The sequence below is a fragment of the Cibotium barometz genome, chromosome 24 (genome assembly GCF_041138505.1).
Source record: "Cibotium barometz isolate CiBa-2024 chromosome 24, ASM4113850v1, whole genome shotgun sequence".
Classification (NCBI taxonomy): Eukaryota; Viridiplantae; Streptophyta; class Polypodiopsida; order Cyatheales; family Cibotiaceae; genus Cibotium; species Cibotium barometz.
The window spans coordinates 31,518,239-31,533,830 of NC_141069.1; the positions used below are offsets into that span (position 1 = coordinate 31,518,239).

Sequence of the window (15,592 nt, forward strand, 5' to 3'; positions counted from 1 at the left end):
GGCTTTAAAAAAATGGCATTCTAGTACATTTGTATCGGCTAGAATTAAGGAAAAGTGGCTGAGATTTTAAGAAGCCCTTATTTTAAGGAATGATTTTTCATATATTTTAGTTATAAAACTGGCATATTATAGAGATTTTGAAACAAAACCGGATAGATTTAAGATTTGTCCTTATTTTGATTGGTTGAAAAATATGTTTTTTTTAGCACTTCATATCTTTGACTTAGAACTCAAATATAGATACAAGCCAAGGTAGTGCTTGAAGAAAAAGGTTTTTTCGAACCAATGAAAATAAAGCTAATGTTTAAAAGTGATCGAGCTTTAGCTCAAAAAATCATTGGTTTTTTTCAACCAATGAAAATAAAGCTAATTCTTAAAAGTGATAGAGCTTTAGCTCAAAAAATCAAAGAAATGTTGAGATTAAACTAAAATGTATAGATTTTGTTTCTTAAAAGTAAAGGTGATTCCCAATTTCAATTGGGATTTAAAAATTTAAACGAAAAAAATAGAGCTCCAAACTAAGTTTTTTGAGATTTGAGGTGGGGGTTTAAGCTAAGGGGAAGATCCCACGGCGACTGTGTTTAACCCTACCCAACCCAAAAACCCTCGCAGTTTCATGTCCACATGCTCTTAACTATGTTCAATGCACTCAAAATGGTTGGCAAAATTGGGAAAATATGGTCTTTGTTTAACCCATGCATGTAATATTTAAGAAGCATGCTCTTAACTATGTTCAATGCACTCAAAATGGTTGGCAAAATTGGGAAAATATGGTCTTTGTTTAACCCATGCATGTAATATTTAAGAGCGTCGTGTAGGCACAGGCAAGAGAAAACTCTACTGCGTGGGAACCAATGCTAGGAAAAGAACTGTCCTTTAGTGTATTTTGCACCGGTTAAAATTAAAAAAAATTAGTGTATTTTGCACCGGTTAAAATAAAAAAAAACCAATTGAATTTACTTTGCTCTGTACAAAAAACCAATTAAATTTATAGGTTTTCAATTACAATATTTTGAACCCGTTAAAATTCAAAAAAAACACGATTGAATTTATTCTTTTTTTTTCCATAAGCGCGGTGAATTGAATTAGAATAGAACAATTCTTCTTTTTTACCAAAACCGATAAAATTTATGCTATAAAAAACGGTTAATAATGAGGTTTTGAGTAGGGAAACCGATTTATACTTGTGAAAAAAAGTTCCTCTAAGATATGTAATTATTGCTTGGTTGATTTCAAGAAAGTACAAACCAAGATATTTAGTGCTGCCAACTTCCAAGGGCCAAAAACATGGGCAGACAACATTGATTAAGGGTAGAGCGTAGGACCAAACACATGGGAGAGTTACTACAACTAGAGCGAGTGAGACTTTTCCACGTTTATGCCCAGCGCATTTAATATAATGCAGGGAACGCTTTAAAATAAATAACCGTGCCTCGACGGCCTCACTGCGCAGTGGGTCATTTGAATCGCCTGCATACGTCCGTCCGCCGATAGCTTCGTCACTGCATCTTCGTGATGAAAGGTCGAGCAAGCGCCTTGACGCAGCATCTCTGGAATAGTAATTTCTGTAAGTCGTTAAGTAGATTTCGATTGCGCAGCACTGGTTCGTCAATGCTGCCTGCCGGAAAGGTCCTCCGTGTGCATGAAAACTGTGTCTCCTCAAAGACGCATTGACGGAATGAATGGAGCATTATTGACGGATTTGTTGGGCAGTTTTTGAAGAATGAATTTTAGGGAAACAGTCCGTTTGCATTGACGGAAATTGTGTGTGTGTGTGTGTGTGAGGGAGAGAGAGAGAGAACTCAGCTGACAAAATCGCTGGGGGTTGGGTCTTTTGAACTTAATTGCCGGAAATTGCATTGACGGAATGAATGGAGCAGCATTGACGGATTTGCAGTTTTTGAAGAATGAATTTTAGGGAAACAGTCCGTTTGCATTGACGGAAATTGTGTGTGAGTTTTTTTTTGAGAACTCAGCTGGCAAAATCGCTGGGGGTTGGGTCCTTTTGAACTTAGCTGCCGGAAATTTTCAGTCCGTCTGCAGTGTCTATAGATTTTTTGGCTTGCATTAATGTTATTGCTCTGTTTGTAAAACAATGTTTAGAAGGGAAAATGAAGCGAATTCTGCTTTTATGGTACAGAGACAAGGTGAATCGGCGGCGGTGAGAATCAAAGCAATTCTTATCAACAATGTCGTGGATTCGATCGACCCACTGTGCAGGGCCATGGCAAACTGTAACCCCAGAATCACCTCTCTTCAGTCGTGTACAAGAGTGGGTAGCCTACATCCTTTTTTCAGAATGCCCACAACACGCCATCATCTCCCTCATAAACCTCTCCTTCCTTGCAATTTCAAGCTCTACCCTCTTATGCTGCAGACTTGCCAAGAACGCCAGCCATATCAGCTATGGTGCCACCACTAAGAGCCAATCCTTTACCTTCATCAATTTCTCCTTACCCCTCTCTGTCACAGCTTGCCTAACATCCCTCTCCATCGGCATAACAGCATTCGGCATATGGGACGGGATCCACTTCGGCTGGAGCTCTTCTTACATCCGTGAGGAAACCTTCTCTGCTCTCGAAGCCGTGGCTTGGATCTCTTCTCTCCTCATTTTTCTCAGTATAAAAAGGAGCGGAGTAACAGAGTACCCTGTAACCCTTCGTGTTTGGTGGTGGTTCTCCTTTTTGACCTCAGTCTTAGCATTCCTAAGCTCTCTCTTCAGACTAATTAGCACTTCAATCCACTCCTATGATCTTCGCCTTGTAGTCTATGATATTTATGCAATTGTTAGATTTCCTGCCACTCTCGTCCTGTTTATTACAGCCCTAAGTGGAGCAACAGGTGTAAAACAGCTTGCACGCACAGAAGATGGTTTGAATGAGCCCCTGGTTTCTGTGGTTTCTCCGGTTGCCACCAGTGGCTTTGCAAAGGCAAGCTTCTTCAGCAAAACCACATTTAACTGGCTTACTCCTTTGCTTGTAGTTGGTTCCAAGAGGTCTCTCGAGCAGGCAGATGTGCCCCAGCTATCTCCAGATGACAGAGCAGAGAGCATGTACAGACAATTCAAATCCAAGTGGCTGGAGGATCCCAATGCTAACCACCCGCTCAGAAAAACTCTACTCAAATGCTTCTGGCCACAACTGCTCTTGTGCGGCATTCTACAGCTCATAAGGTCCTTTGCCATGTTCGGCGGCCCTCTCCTCATATCAAGCTTCACAAATTTTGTTTCAGGAGATAGGCTTTCCAGATATGATGGCTATGCCCTTGTTGCCATCCTACTGACAGCCAAAACCATAGAAGTCTTCTCTTATCACCAATATAACTTCCAATGCTACAAGCTTGGTAACAACGTTCGCACAGCCTTGGTCACTACTCTATACAGGAAAGGCCTGCGCCTCTCTGGCTCTGCAAGGATGTCCCATGGTGTCGGCCAGATCACAAACTACATGGTGGTCGACGCTCAGCAGTTGTCGGATTCCTGCCTGCAGCTGCACTTTGTTTGGAGCCTGCCCTTGCAAATTATACTTGCCTTGGCAATACTTTATGTCGTGATTGGTGTGGCTTCCCTAGCAGGCTTGGGTACCATGGTTTTGGTTGCAGCTCTGGCCATGTATGTGTCTGGAAAGCAAAGGGCTTTCCAAGAAGTAGTGATGAAATCCCGGGATAGCAGAATGAAAGGGATCAATGAAGCTCTGCAATACATGAAGGTGATCAAAATGCAGGCATGGGAGGAGTACTTCCAGCAGAAGATTGAAAAACAGAGGCAAAAGGAGTACTCTGCACTGATCAGGTTTGTGTGTGCCGCAGGGGCCAACATGTTCAACCTGTGGAACACGCAACCCTTGGTATGCAACGTCACGTATGTGACTGCCATTTGTTTAGGCCGGGAGCTTACAACGGCCAGGCTTTTTACAGCAGCTTCTTTGTTCAGGATTCTGCAAGAGCCCATCCGGAACTTTCCAACCTCCATTGTTTCCATGTCACAAGCTATTGTTTCATTAGATAGAGTGGAGAAGTTCTTGCAAAGCTCGGAGATCCAGAGAGGGGCGGTGACCAGAGTGGCAGAGCTAGACGAGTATCCTGTAGTGGTTCACAAAGGTAGCTTTGCATGGGATGACATAGAAAAGGCTCCCGTATTGACTGACGTCAACTTAAATATTCAAAGGGGATCTCTGGTAACCATTGTTGGGATGGTGGGATCTGGCAAATCGTCATTGCTGCTAGGCTTGCTTGGGGAGATGGTGAAAATATCAGGACAAGTAAGTTCTCCTTTGCATCTGTGTTAAGAGTGCTGAGCATGGTGGTCATGTTTTTGTTCATGTTCATAGAGGGTGAAAATTTGTGCCAAATTAGAGTCTAGTCTAAGGGCCGTGCAAACTTTTGGTTACTATCCAAACCAAAAAAAAACAAGTTTTGAAAAAAAAAAAACTGAGTCTCCTCCGTGTGTTTGCATCTGGCGGACTCAAAAATGAGGTCTCTGCTTGCACAATTGATCTATACGAGGATTTGGTGTTACATGCACGGAGGCTCTGTGTCTTCTTTCAGCCCTAAGCACCTTTCATAAGTACATCCTCACGCAAACACAAATAGATAGAAAGAGAAAGAGAGATGGCTATGTATTTACTATATCCATATGATACAAAAAGATGTGTCTTTACAAATTTTGTGGCCTTTGTGCCCAAAAGGGTGACCAATGGCCTTCTAAATCCTATCTATGACTTGCCTCCATATTTTGTGGCCTTTGGCCTGCCCAGAAGGGTGACAATTTTGTGACCTTTAGCCTGCCCAAAATGGTGACTAATGACCTAAATCCTATCTATGACTGCCTCCATATGGGAGAGAGATACTTTGACTGAATGCTCTTGCTCATGATCAGGCCGACTTGCTGTCAGTCAGCAAAAGAGGACAAAACCCAATATATATATACGATATTTGGTTTCATCTGCAAGCTCCTGTCCACATGGTTGACTGCTGTCCTGATCAATCCGTGCTTCTTTGCATATATCTGAGCCTGGCTAGTGCCCTAATCTATTGTCTAACTGCTGTCCATCAGGCAATAGCCTTGGATTAGGCATGTCCATGTGCATGCACATGACATCCCCTCCTGCTAAACCTGATGATGGGATTCTTACCTTGACCTTTTGACAATTCTATCATCCTCCTCTTGTCTCCACATATGGTCTCCCCTACTTGTCATCATCCTCTTCGTGTGGCAAGCTTTTCACTGAAAACCTTGCCATATGTCTCTAAATCCACTCTAAATCTGGTGTAGAGATATATGCATCTATTCCACTTTGTCCCCTTCCCTTCTTGCCCTGTCTCTGAACACAAACCTGAATCGTTCTTCTTGAAACTGATCATGACACCCTTGGCTCCACCCGTTGGATGATCATCATCCCTTGGAGTTGCTTCCTAAAAGCTTTCCTTAGCTGCCCAAAATGGCTACCGACTCTCATGAAACCCTTCCCTTGACTTTGCTTGACACCAACCAGCTTTTGGGGGTCTTGACACATGCTGAGTTACTCTCTTGGACCTGTGGACTTCTTCTGGGACACTTTCAGCACTTAGCACTGCTGAGTCTGATGCCAACACAATGTTGCATGGTCACCACACCATCTTAAGATCAAGACACAAGCGATGTTTTCATCCATGTGCGATGCAGTAAGAGTGGGTGGGACATGGGAGCAACAATATCTTTGAATGATACCAATGTTACATATGCAGAAGCTGTCTTCTTTCAGTCCTAAGCACCTTTCATAGAAACATCCTGATGCAAACACAAGTAGATAGACGGAGAAGAGAGAGATGGCTGTGTATTTAGTATATCCATATGATACAAAAAGATGTATATGTTTGTACAAATTATGTGGCCTTTGGTCTGCCCTAAAGGATGACTAATGACCTAAATCCTATCTATGACCTGCCTCCGTATGGGAAAGAGGTACTTTGACTGAATGCTAGCCTACCCTTTATATAGGCTCCTTTCTTGCCCATGATCAGGCCAACTTACTGTCAGCCAGAAAAAGAGGACAAAACCCAATCAATATATACTCTTTAACTTCATTTGCAAGCTTCTGTCCACATGGCCGATTGCTGTCCTAATCAAGTCGGGCTTCTTCTGCATATATCTAAGCTTGGCTAGTGCCCTAATCTACTGTTTATCTGCTGCCCATCAGGGATTAGCCTTGACACCATGAAGGTCTTCATCCAAATCTGCAGTACCCATGTGATGTTACATGATTAGAGAGAGAGATTAGGGAAGGCCAAAATGACCAATGAAACCAAATCCATAACATGAAGACCATGGAGGGTCTTCATCCAAATCTGCAGCCCAAAAGAAAACATTCAGAAGGAAAATTTTGCTAGTCAGCTACAGGACCTGCAACGCTGGTTATCAAAGATAATTCTTTCTAAAATATATATATATTTTTTGATTGGGCTCTCGTAGGCCACTGAGTCCTTTTGCTGCACTGTGATTTCTTATGATGGAGGAACAGGATGTCCTCCTGAATCAGGTCCATAACCAGTTCCAAGAGTTTGTCTTGCTCAGAAAATGATGTTCCGATAACGAAACAATTATCCATGTACACAATGAAGATGTGTAATTACGGCTACAAGATAGGTAACATCATCCAGCTCCGGATCTATTCCGGAAAAAGGGCAGCAGCACAAACTTGAAAGAAGTACGCAATGTTGTTTTCTAAAACTCATCTTGTCCTCACACAATGGTACACTAGCTTCAGACCCAACTTGGCAAACATTTAGCTGGTCTAGCAAACTATCCATCAGAGGCAAAGCATTCTTCACAGGCAGCTTTGATAGTCAGCTTGTTGAGGGCTCTTGCATCCACACAAACATACTCTTCCTTGACCAAAAGCAATGTAGATGAGCTCACCATTTCTTTGGCCAACACCTCTTCTAATGTTGCTCGAGAGAGCTCCAAACTGTGATCCTCTGGCGGGAGTCAACTCTATGGAATGCTCTCCAAGTAACACACAGCCCATGATCCTTTATGAACTTTCTATGCTTCTTTAAGCAAAATATTGGCATACATCATACTGCAGGTGTTAGCTTTTTATAGCAGTTATTTAACCTGTAAATCTGCGAAGCAGTTGATCCACCTCCATGTCTGTCCTAAGGCAACTCGATCATATAGAAATCCCCTCCTATACATCAAACATCTGTAAGGGGCATCCCTGCCTCACCTGCAGCCAAAATTGATCATGTCTCTGGCAATGCATTAGCAGCATAGAGGTTGAGGAAACCAATGCGCCCACGTCGTCTTCTTTTCTATGCAACAAGGACTTTTTGATCTCAGTTAGCTGTCCATTTGTTTTGATCCCTAGCTGTCTGCACTTGCTTGATACATTCTCTTCTATGCTCACCTTGCACAAATTTCATGTCTTAATACACTTTGAAGTATTCGCACAAATTCCAGAACTTGATTATCTCTAATCTTGATGCTTCCTTGTGTGAATGACAGGTAAAATTGAGTGGAAGTATTGCATATGTTCCTCAAACAGCATGGATTCAAAATGCCACAATTGAGGAGAACATACTATTCAATGCCCCAATGGAGCATGTACGATACCGCCAAGTATTAAGAGCATGTGCTCTCGAACCAGACCTTGCAGCCATGGATCATGGTGATCAAACTGAGATTGGAGAGAAAGGAATCAATCTAAGTGGTGGACAAAAGCAACGAATCCAGCTTGCACGGGCAGTCTATCAAAACAGTGATGTTTATCTTCTTGATGATGTTTTTAGTGCTGTGGATGCTCATACAGGTGCTCACCTATTTAAGGTATGCGATTGAAACTTCAAACATTAAAGATGAATCTGTGTATACCTCTTTGACTTCCTCCAGAAGATAGGGTCGTGAAAGGGTGTGGTCTATCTGACATTGTAAATTGAAGTATTAAGGGGTATATACAGATGCTCCATATAATGTCTCTCAGCATGCATTTACTTGTGTGTGTGCACATCTGTACAAGTAAATTGTGGTAGAGACTTCTGCTCATGTCGTGAATCTCAGGGCCCTGAAACACGTTGAGCATGGGGTAGTGTTTATAGCTGACTTGTTCAAGAACCTCTCAACGTGTATTCCATATGCAATGTTCAATCAATGATATGGCCAGCTTTGCTGTCTTTCTTTTGACCTCGTTAGTGTCATACCTCCCCTTCCATTGTCAGGACCTATCACCCAATACTATCATATTCACTACATACAGCATTATGATTTTCTTAGTAACCTTCATCAAGTTCTTGTTTGAGAAGATATGTTGAGCTTTAGATACATGTATATATTGAACTATGTACGATTTTGGTAGCATGTGATGATGAATTCATGGTTGTAACTTGTATGCTAGGTGTTAGGGAACACTATATTCAACTCACTATGATGGTTGATATTTTGTAAAGATAACTTGTTTTGTACTGCCAGCAGTTATTTGACTAATACACCAAAGCAAGTGGGCATGTAGGCAGCCATCTACACACCTTAGGCTGTCATCGTTCGATTGTCATGGAGCTTGCTTCCACCTTCCTTCTCGACAATCCTGTAGTGACAACAGTGTGCAGTGCTTGCCCTTCAAGCTCATGCTCTGGATGAAGGACGATGGTTGCCATGAACATCAAAGATCGCGACTCAACTTGCGACGCCCAGTTCTACCAAAGCTATGTAGGGTGTTCACTCCAATCGGCCAAGCGACTTACTTGTGGGGTTCGTCCCGCGGCTTGTCCACTGCCTACAAAGTGGCCAATATTTGGAAGTGTGGTACCCCCTTGTGGTACTGGGGTGTGTGCATGGTTAGTATGGTGTGTGTAGCCGGGTGAAATTCCCGTGTGCGACTAGGAATGGAATAAACCTCATGAAAAAAAAAAGCTCACTACAAAAATCCATAGCTCAATAGCCCCAAGAGTAGTCCAGTCCCAAAGAGTCAGCTTTATATACATGTATATAAAGCTGAATACAAAAATCCATAGCTCAATAGCCCCAAGAGTCATCAACTCCCAAAGAGTGGTGCCTGTTGAGATCCACGTAAATCCCAGGATCTCCCATTCGATTTGGGATTTATGTGGATCTCAATAGGCACCAAACTCATCTGATAAAAAAATTGTTCTTTTGGTACCCTAGTACGCTCTTCCATGGTATATTTCCCTGTGGAAACTGCCTCATCAACTAGCTAAAGGTTGATTGAATGTTTGGATGGACAAGCAACTCACGCACAATCCCAGTATCTTAAAAGAGAATAATGTGACCCATGAGTAGAAGCCAATGTAAGTTAGTGTCCACACCTATGAAGTTTGACATGGAAGTAAACTTGCTTTGTATGAGAAGAAGTGAAATTGATCTTCTAAAAATAGTTAGAAAGGTTGTGTTCATCACCATAATAGCTTTTGTCAGGCACACATGCTGCAAGGATTATGTCATATTATACGGTTATTTCCGCGTCATGTCCTAAGAAGTGTGGTGCTCATGACAGGAGTGCATACTTGGACTTTTACAAGGGAAGACCATCTTGCTTGTGACTCATCAAGTCGAGTTCTTAACTGGAGCAGACCTTGTTCTGGTAAATAAAACTTATCTGCTAAATTTTCAAAATTATATTAGTAAGCTTTTAATAATATCAGGATTTTTATTGAAATCAAGAGTGTGTGCACGTGCACACATGCATCTTTATTATGTGTATGCATTTTTGTAGAATTTTGATTTGAGTCTAACAATCAAGCATGAAAAAAAGCAGGATCTAAATGTATCTATTACAGGTCATGAAAGATGGAAAAATTGCGCAAGCCGGAAAGTACAAAGAGATCCTTTCAGCAGGTACCGAGTTCAGCAACTTGGTGGAAGCCCACGAGCATGCAATGAATCTAGTTGGTCCAGAAAAATCCAAAAAAACAGTCGAAAATGGAGACACAACAAAATTCATAAAAGAGATGCCAGAAAGGACAAGTTTTGAAAGAATCATTTCTACAGAGGAGCTCTCTAGCAACCAGCCGGTTTCTACCGAAGGATTACTGGAAAAACTCTCCAGTAATGAGTCCGTCATTAACTTTGGTAAAGCTGAGGGATCAATAAAGCTTATTGAAGAGGAGCAACGAGAGGTTGGTCAGGTTAGTTTGAAGGTGTACTGGCTTTATCTCACCAAGGCCTTTGGCTGGTCTGCTGTAGCAATCCTTCTAGCAAACCAGTCAATGTGGCAGGTGCTTCTTCTCGGAAGTGATTTTTGGTTGGCAGATGAGATACCGAATGGCACTGGGACAGTTAGTAGAAGAACATTCATTATTGTCTACACAGTACTCAATGTCACAAGTTTTTTTAATGTGCTTGTTCGAGTCATACTAGTAGCAGCTCTTGGATTAAAAACAGCTCAAGAGTACTTCCTCGAGATGTTACGAGGGATCTTTCGAGCTCCCATGTATTTTTTCGACACCACACCTTCAGGAAGAATTCTAAGCAGAGTAAGATTTTCACAATGAGAGAGAGAGAGAGAGAGAGAGAGAGAGAGAGAGAGAGAGAGTTGTCTAAACTTCTGCAGGGGCACACATTGGGACTTGAGTATAAAACATCAAGACTAGTATGTGACAAAAGATGCATAAGACATCTTCAAAATCCTACTAGAAAATCTCAAAAATGAAAAGGAAACTCTGGTACATTAGAGTCTTTCTTGAGATTCGGGAATCTCATCCATCAAAGACTGATTGATAGGGTTACAAAACTGTCTAAGAATCTCCTCTAGAGACCCAACGAGATAAAAAAAGGCTCTGCCCATGTGGGTGTGTCCGTCTCACGACAGGGACCTCCTCTATTGTGTGTGTGTGTGTGTGTATGTGCGTGTGTGTGTGCGCGTGTCACACACACACACACACACACACACACACACAGAGAGAGAAAATTAGCTACCTATACTATGAGCATGTGTCAATGAAAAGGTTGTTCAAGTAGCCTTGTGACTGATTCAAGGTGTCAGTATAAGCATATGCAGCTATGGTCTAAATTTAGGAGATGTAAAGCCACCTTTGGCATATACAACTTCCCATACTATGCAGACCCACAACCCTTCTCACCCATGAATATGTTCAAGTGCCTATGAGACAAAAAAAGGTAGTTATCCATGATGAATACTGAACCATGGAAAAGAAAAAACTGTGCAAAACTAGCCATATAAGCAAACGTATCCATGTGATGCTACATGGTAACAATGTGGTCATACAGTAATTCCATCCTCCTTTTGTGATGGGAGCGTGCCATGTAGTCAACCTGGATCTGCAGCTGCCAGGTGGAGGGATGAGGCCTCTAAGATCTGGGGAAGGGATCACACACGCTTAAAGAGAGAGAGAGAGAGAGAGAGAGAGAGAGAGAGAGACTGCATTAAAGAGAGAGAGATTGTCTTAAACGTCTATGAATTACCCAAAGGATCTATGAGATTGAAAATGAGCACATATGATCCTTGAACAACTGGATGTCGGAAACACACCCCAAAAAAAAAAAAAACATCTACCAAATAAAAAGACAACAAGGGTCTATGAAACCAAAAGACAACAAGAGTCTATGAGACCAAAGAGTAATACAATGGTTACATGGGAATACTGAGTCATGAAAAAATTGAAAAAAAGAAACTAGCTAAGAGTGAGAGAGGGCTAATATAGACAGAGTATTAAAGAGTTGGAATGTGAAAAACCTATCTCTTGTTCAAGAAGATTGACTGGATTAAGAAGATTGACTGGATTGAGCTCGTGCAGTTTTCCGCAGATCAAGCCAACCTTGACTTTATCCTCCATTACTACTTCGGTGGATTCATGGGTACCGTGTTTGCCCTGATTGGCATTTTTGTGGTTATTTGTGTGTCGGCTTGGCCAATCATCTTCATGGTGATACCATTTGTATTCCTTTTCTACTTATATCAGGTACTCAAAACTATCATTTTAAAAAAAGATACTTTACAGTAAGATCACAGCATCTGCAAAAATATAACCATGCCATGTACAAAGTCTAAACATATAGAATACTTTGATGCTTGATGGATCACAGAGATTCTACATTACTTCATCAAGGGAGATCACTCGTCTAGACTCTATCACTAAAGCACCACTCATTTATCATTTCTCGGAAACAGTTGCGGGCATTGATACAATACGTTGCTTTGGGAAGGAGGATGAGTTCTCACAACAAAATTTGGATCATGTGAACACCAACATGAAGATGGATTTTCACAATAATTCGGCAACTGAATGGTTAGGTCTCCGACTGGAATCATTGGGCACAGCTATCGTAACCACGGCAGCTTTTCTATTTGTGGCCCTTCCCCAAAATACTATTAGACCAGGTAAGTCATGTTGGAATAATTTTACTGACAACTATGCAATTTATATATGCACAGTTACATACATACAAATGTATACATGCATGCATGTGTATAGGTACATATGCATGTGTGCGTGTGTGTTTGACATGTGTGTGTGTGTGTGTGCGCGCGCGCGCGTTACATGAGACCGTCTGTCATCTTCTATGGTCTTGCCCCTATTCCCATGCTCTTCTAGATAGATTGTCAACACACCTTTGTGTGCGATCTGTGAGCAGATCTTTAATGTTTTTGGCTATTTCCCCCACTTTGCCAGAATTTGATACTTTCATTGCATGGACTAGATTTTGGGCCCTATGGTCCATTTATCATGCAAGGAATTAGCTGATCTTTGCCATATAAGATTTGCCCTGTTTTGCTTTCTTCAGGAGATCCCTTTTTTTCTCTCTTCGACCATGGAGTTCTTCCCTTGCACCAGCTACTAGTGTTCTTTGATTGCTTTTGAATGTTAGCTGTCCCAGAGTTGGACAGCTGGGCTTGTAACTTACCGCATGTTTTCTGTATTTTGATTGTGGGTTTTCTCATCCACTTGGAGGTTTCCCACTAGAAATATAACATATTACCAAAAAAAAATGTGTGTGTGTGTGTGTGTGTGTGTGTGTGTGTGTGTGTGTGTGTGTTTCATGCAGCCAATCCATTAACTCATACCAAGTTTTAACTTTTTCTCATTAATTGCAGAGCTGGTCTCTCTTGCTCTATCATATGCGTTAGGGCTTAATGCAAGTCTCTACTGGGCAGTCTGGTTATCATGCACAGTGGAGAACAAGATGATTTCAGTTGAGCGTATGCGGCAATTCACAGATATACCCAGTGAAGCAAGTCTAGTTATCGAGAACTGTTTGCCATCACCAAATTGGCCTTCTACTGGAAATATTGTATCAAAAAGATTAAAGGTAGCTTCTAATTTACATTCAGACTGTTTCAATCCCTTCTTCTCTGCTATTTTTTACCACCAAATATCAATCTTTCAACATGAGTTGAATGTGATAGAATATCTTAGTTAGTGAAGCCTGATACATACCCCTTCATAGGCACAACTGCAATTTGCTTCCTAGGGTCTTTACAGAAAGTTCCCCAAATCAATTGCACGTGGGAGTTGGATGAAGGAGATCCGATGGGTGGATGAGATCTGGGGGCGGAAGGTCTGTCTGAAAAGTCCCTATCAGCTTGATCCTTATTTCTCACAATTTTCTTTCTTTTGTTTTTCTGGTTGCAGCTTCGCTACCGACAGAATACACCTTTGGTTTTGAAGGGTGTTAATTTCACTATAAAAGGCGGTCAGAAAGTAGGTGTTGTTGGCAGGACTGGAAGTGGCAAATCCACACTCATTCAAGCAATCTTCAGGCTGGTAGAGCCTGCAAGTGGTCAAATTTTGGTTGATGATGTGGATATTTCAACACTTGGACTTCACGACCTGCGATCTAGGTTCAGCATCATACCACAAGAGCCCGTGCTCTTTGAAGGGACAATCAGAACGAATGTAGACCCTCTTGGATTATACACAGATGAAGAGATTTGGAGGGTAAATTCCTAGCATTTTTCAAACTTCTAAGTAATGCAAGGATAAAAATTACAAGTGAAAACCACGATAAATAGATTAATGGCTGTGTAGCCTTGTAAAGTGTTTCGCCGGCCATAGGTTTAATACTTCCCTGCCTGCACCTGTTGGATGCACTATAACTAAATAGTATATACATTACCCCGAAAAAAACAAATAATAAAGACCATTAAATTTTATAAAAAATGCCAAAGACTTGATAAACATCATGATTTAACCCTCAAGAGGAACACAGACCATACTCATGCTAAGACTTTCACATATAATCGTTGTGTTACGCTTCAAACTCTTGAAAGTACATTTGATATCCTACCTGTAAGATTCATTAACATCTGCTCATTGGACAGGGGCTCTATAAATGCCAGATTGCCAACATAATAAACGACAGACCTGACAAACTAGATGCACAAGGTATGTTCTCAAGTTACCATCAATGTAATTATGAAGCCAGCACGGTAATGCTGATTTCTTAAAACCACAAAACGCATTGATGAGAGCATTCTCTACTGATCATAATCTAACCCTTTGTGGACCTTATCCCAGTGGCAGAATATGGTGGCAATTGGAGTCTTGGACAAAGCCAGCTGCTTTGCTTTGTCCGTGTGCTGCTGAAAAGCAGCCGAGTACTGTTTTTAGATGAAGCCACGGCCTCAGTTGATTCACAGACAGATGCTGTGATCCAGAGCCTTATTAGAGAAGAATTTGTACAGTGCACCGTTGTCAGTATTGCTCATCGAATCCCCACAGTGATGGATGCTGATAAAGTCCTTGTTATGGATGAAGGTTCTTCTCAACTTTCTTTCAAACCAGCTGTTTTTGTGATGTTTTCTCTTCTGCCTAGATAATGAGAAATCATGAGAGAGAGAGAGAGAGAGAGAGAGAGAGAGAGAGAGACTTACATGTTGATCTGATCTTGGCCTTTGATTTGCGTGGAAAACAGGAAGAGTGAAAGAGTTCGACAGCCCGCAGAAACTGCTCAGCAATCCAAGCTCGCTGTTCTCAGCCCTTGTAAAAGAGTACGCCACGCGCTCAGGACACAGAGATTAACGTCGGAGCTCGGAAATGTAACCCGAAACTAGATTTCTACTTGGGTCCCTATGTGGAGGCCCCTCTTATTAAAGTTAATCAAAGCTTGAAACTAGATTTCTACTTGGGTCCCTATGTGGAGGCCCCTCTTATTAAAGTTAATCAAAGCTTGAAACTAGTTTAAACCTTAGGCCTTTCAAACAAAATTTTGTTGGTCTCTTAGTTGATGCTTGTAACGTTTCTTTTACAGAATCCCCAAACGTTACCATTAGAGTACATTTTACTGGATATTGTTTAATCTCTCTTGGTATTATAGTACATTTTATTGGATATTGTTCACTCTCTCTTGGTTTTATTGATATTGTTCAATCTCTCTTGGTTTTATGGTTATTTCCTATATGACTTTAAATTTTAGAAGGTATTTTAACTTCTTCTTTAAATGGAAGCCCATTGTCCATTCTTGTGGAAGCCCATTTTCCATTCTCATGAAAGTCCATTGTCCATTTTGGTCATGTTAAGAGCAACACTATGCAGAGAGGTTTTGGTTATTTTTTGATGTTTCGAGACTTGCAAGTTCCCAAAGACTTAGAATTTATGGAGTTGTAACTTGACCTAAGAGTTTGAAGGAAATAGTGGCCATGCA

The 15,592-nt window shown here is 41.4% G+C and overlaps 1 protein-coding gene across 2 annotated transcripts; it reads left to right on the forward strand.

Annotated features, from left to right (window-relative positions):
• Positions 1 to 1,377: 1,377 nt before the first annotated feature.
• LOC147625185 (ABC transporter C family member 4-like) lies at positions 1,378 to 15,274 on the forward strand. Of its 2 annotated transcripts, none has more exons than XM_086818437.1 (12): positions 1,378 to 1,567; positions 2,141 to 4,259; positions 7,484 to 7,804; positions 9,486 to 9,572; positions 9,769 to 10,464; positions 11,746 to 11,910; positions 12,035 to 12,329; positions 13,044 to 13,258; positions 13,582 to 13,887; positions 14,271 to 14,334; positions 14,467 to 14,706; positions 14,864 to 15,274. In XM_086818437.1, exons 2-12 carry the CDS (start codon positions 2,190 to 2,192, stop codon positions 14,968 to 14,970), a joined length of 4,566 nt encoding a protein of 1,521 aa, XP_086674563.1. In that variant the 5' UTR covers positions 1,378 to 1,567; positions 2,141 to 2,189; the 3' UTR covers positions 14,971 to 15,274. The 2 variants fall into 2 exon arrangements, with proteins under 2 accessions (XP_086674563.1, XP_086674564.1); XM_086818438.1 differs by having other exon boundaries at positions 1,445 to 1,522.
• The last annotated feature ends 318 nt before the right edge of the window (positions 15,275 to 15,592 follow it).

Bases quoted from the DNA above. Each gene is read 5' to 3' on its own strand.
- LOC147625185 (XM_086818437.1), top strand. From the start codon at position 2,190: ATGTCGTGGATTCGATCGACCCACTGTGCAGGGCCATGGCAAACTGTA. The intron at 9,573-9,768 runs GTAAATAAAACT...TATCTATTACAG, and splicing joins CTGGAGCAGACCTTGTTCTG to GTCATGAAAGATGGAAAAAT. The intron at 10,465-11,745 runs GTAAGATTTTCA...GAGCTCGTGCAG, and splicing joins CAGGAAGAATTCTAAGCAGA to TTTTCCGCAGATCAAGCCAA.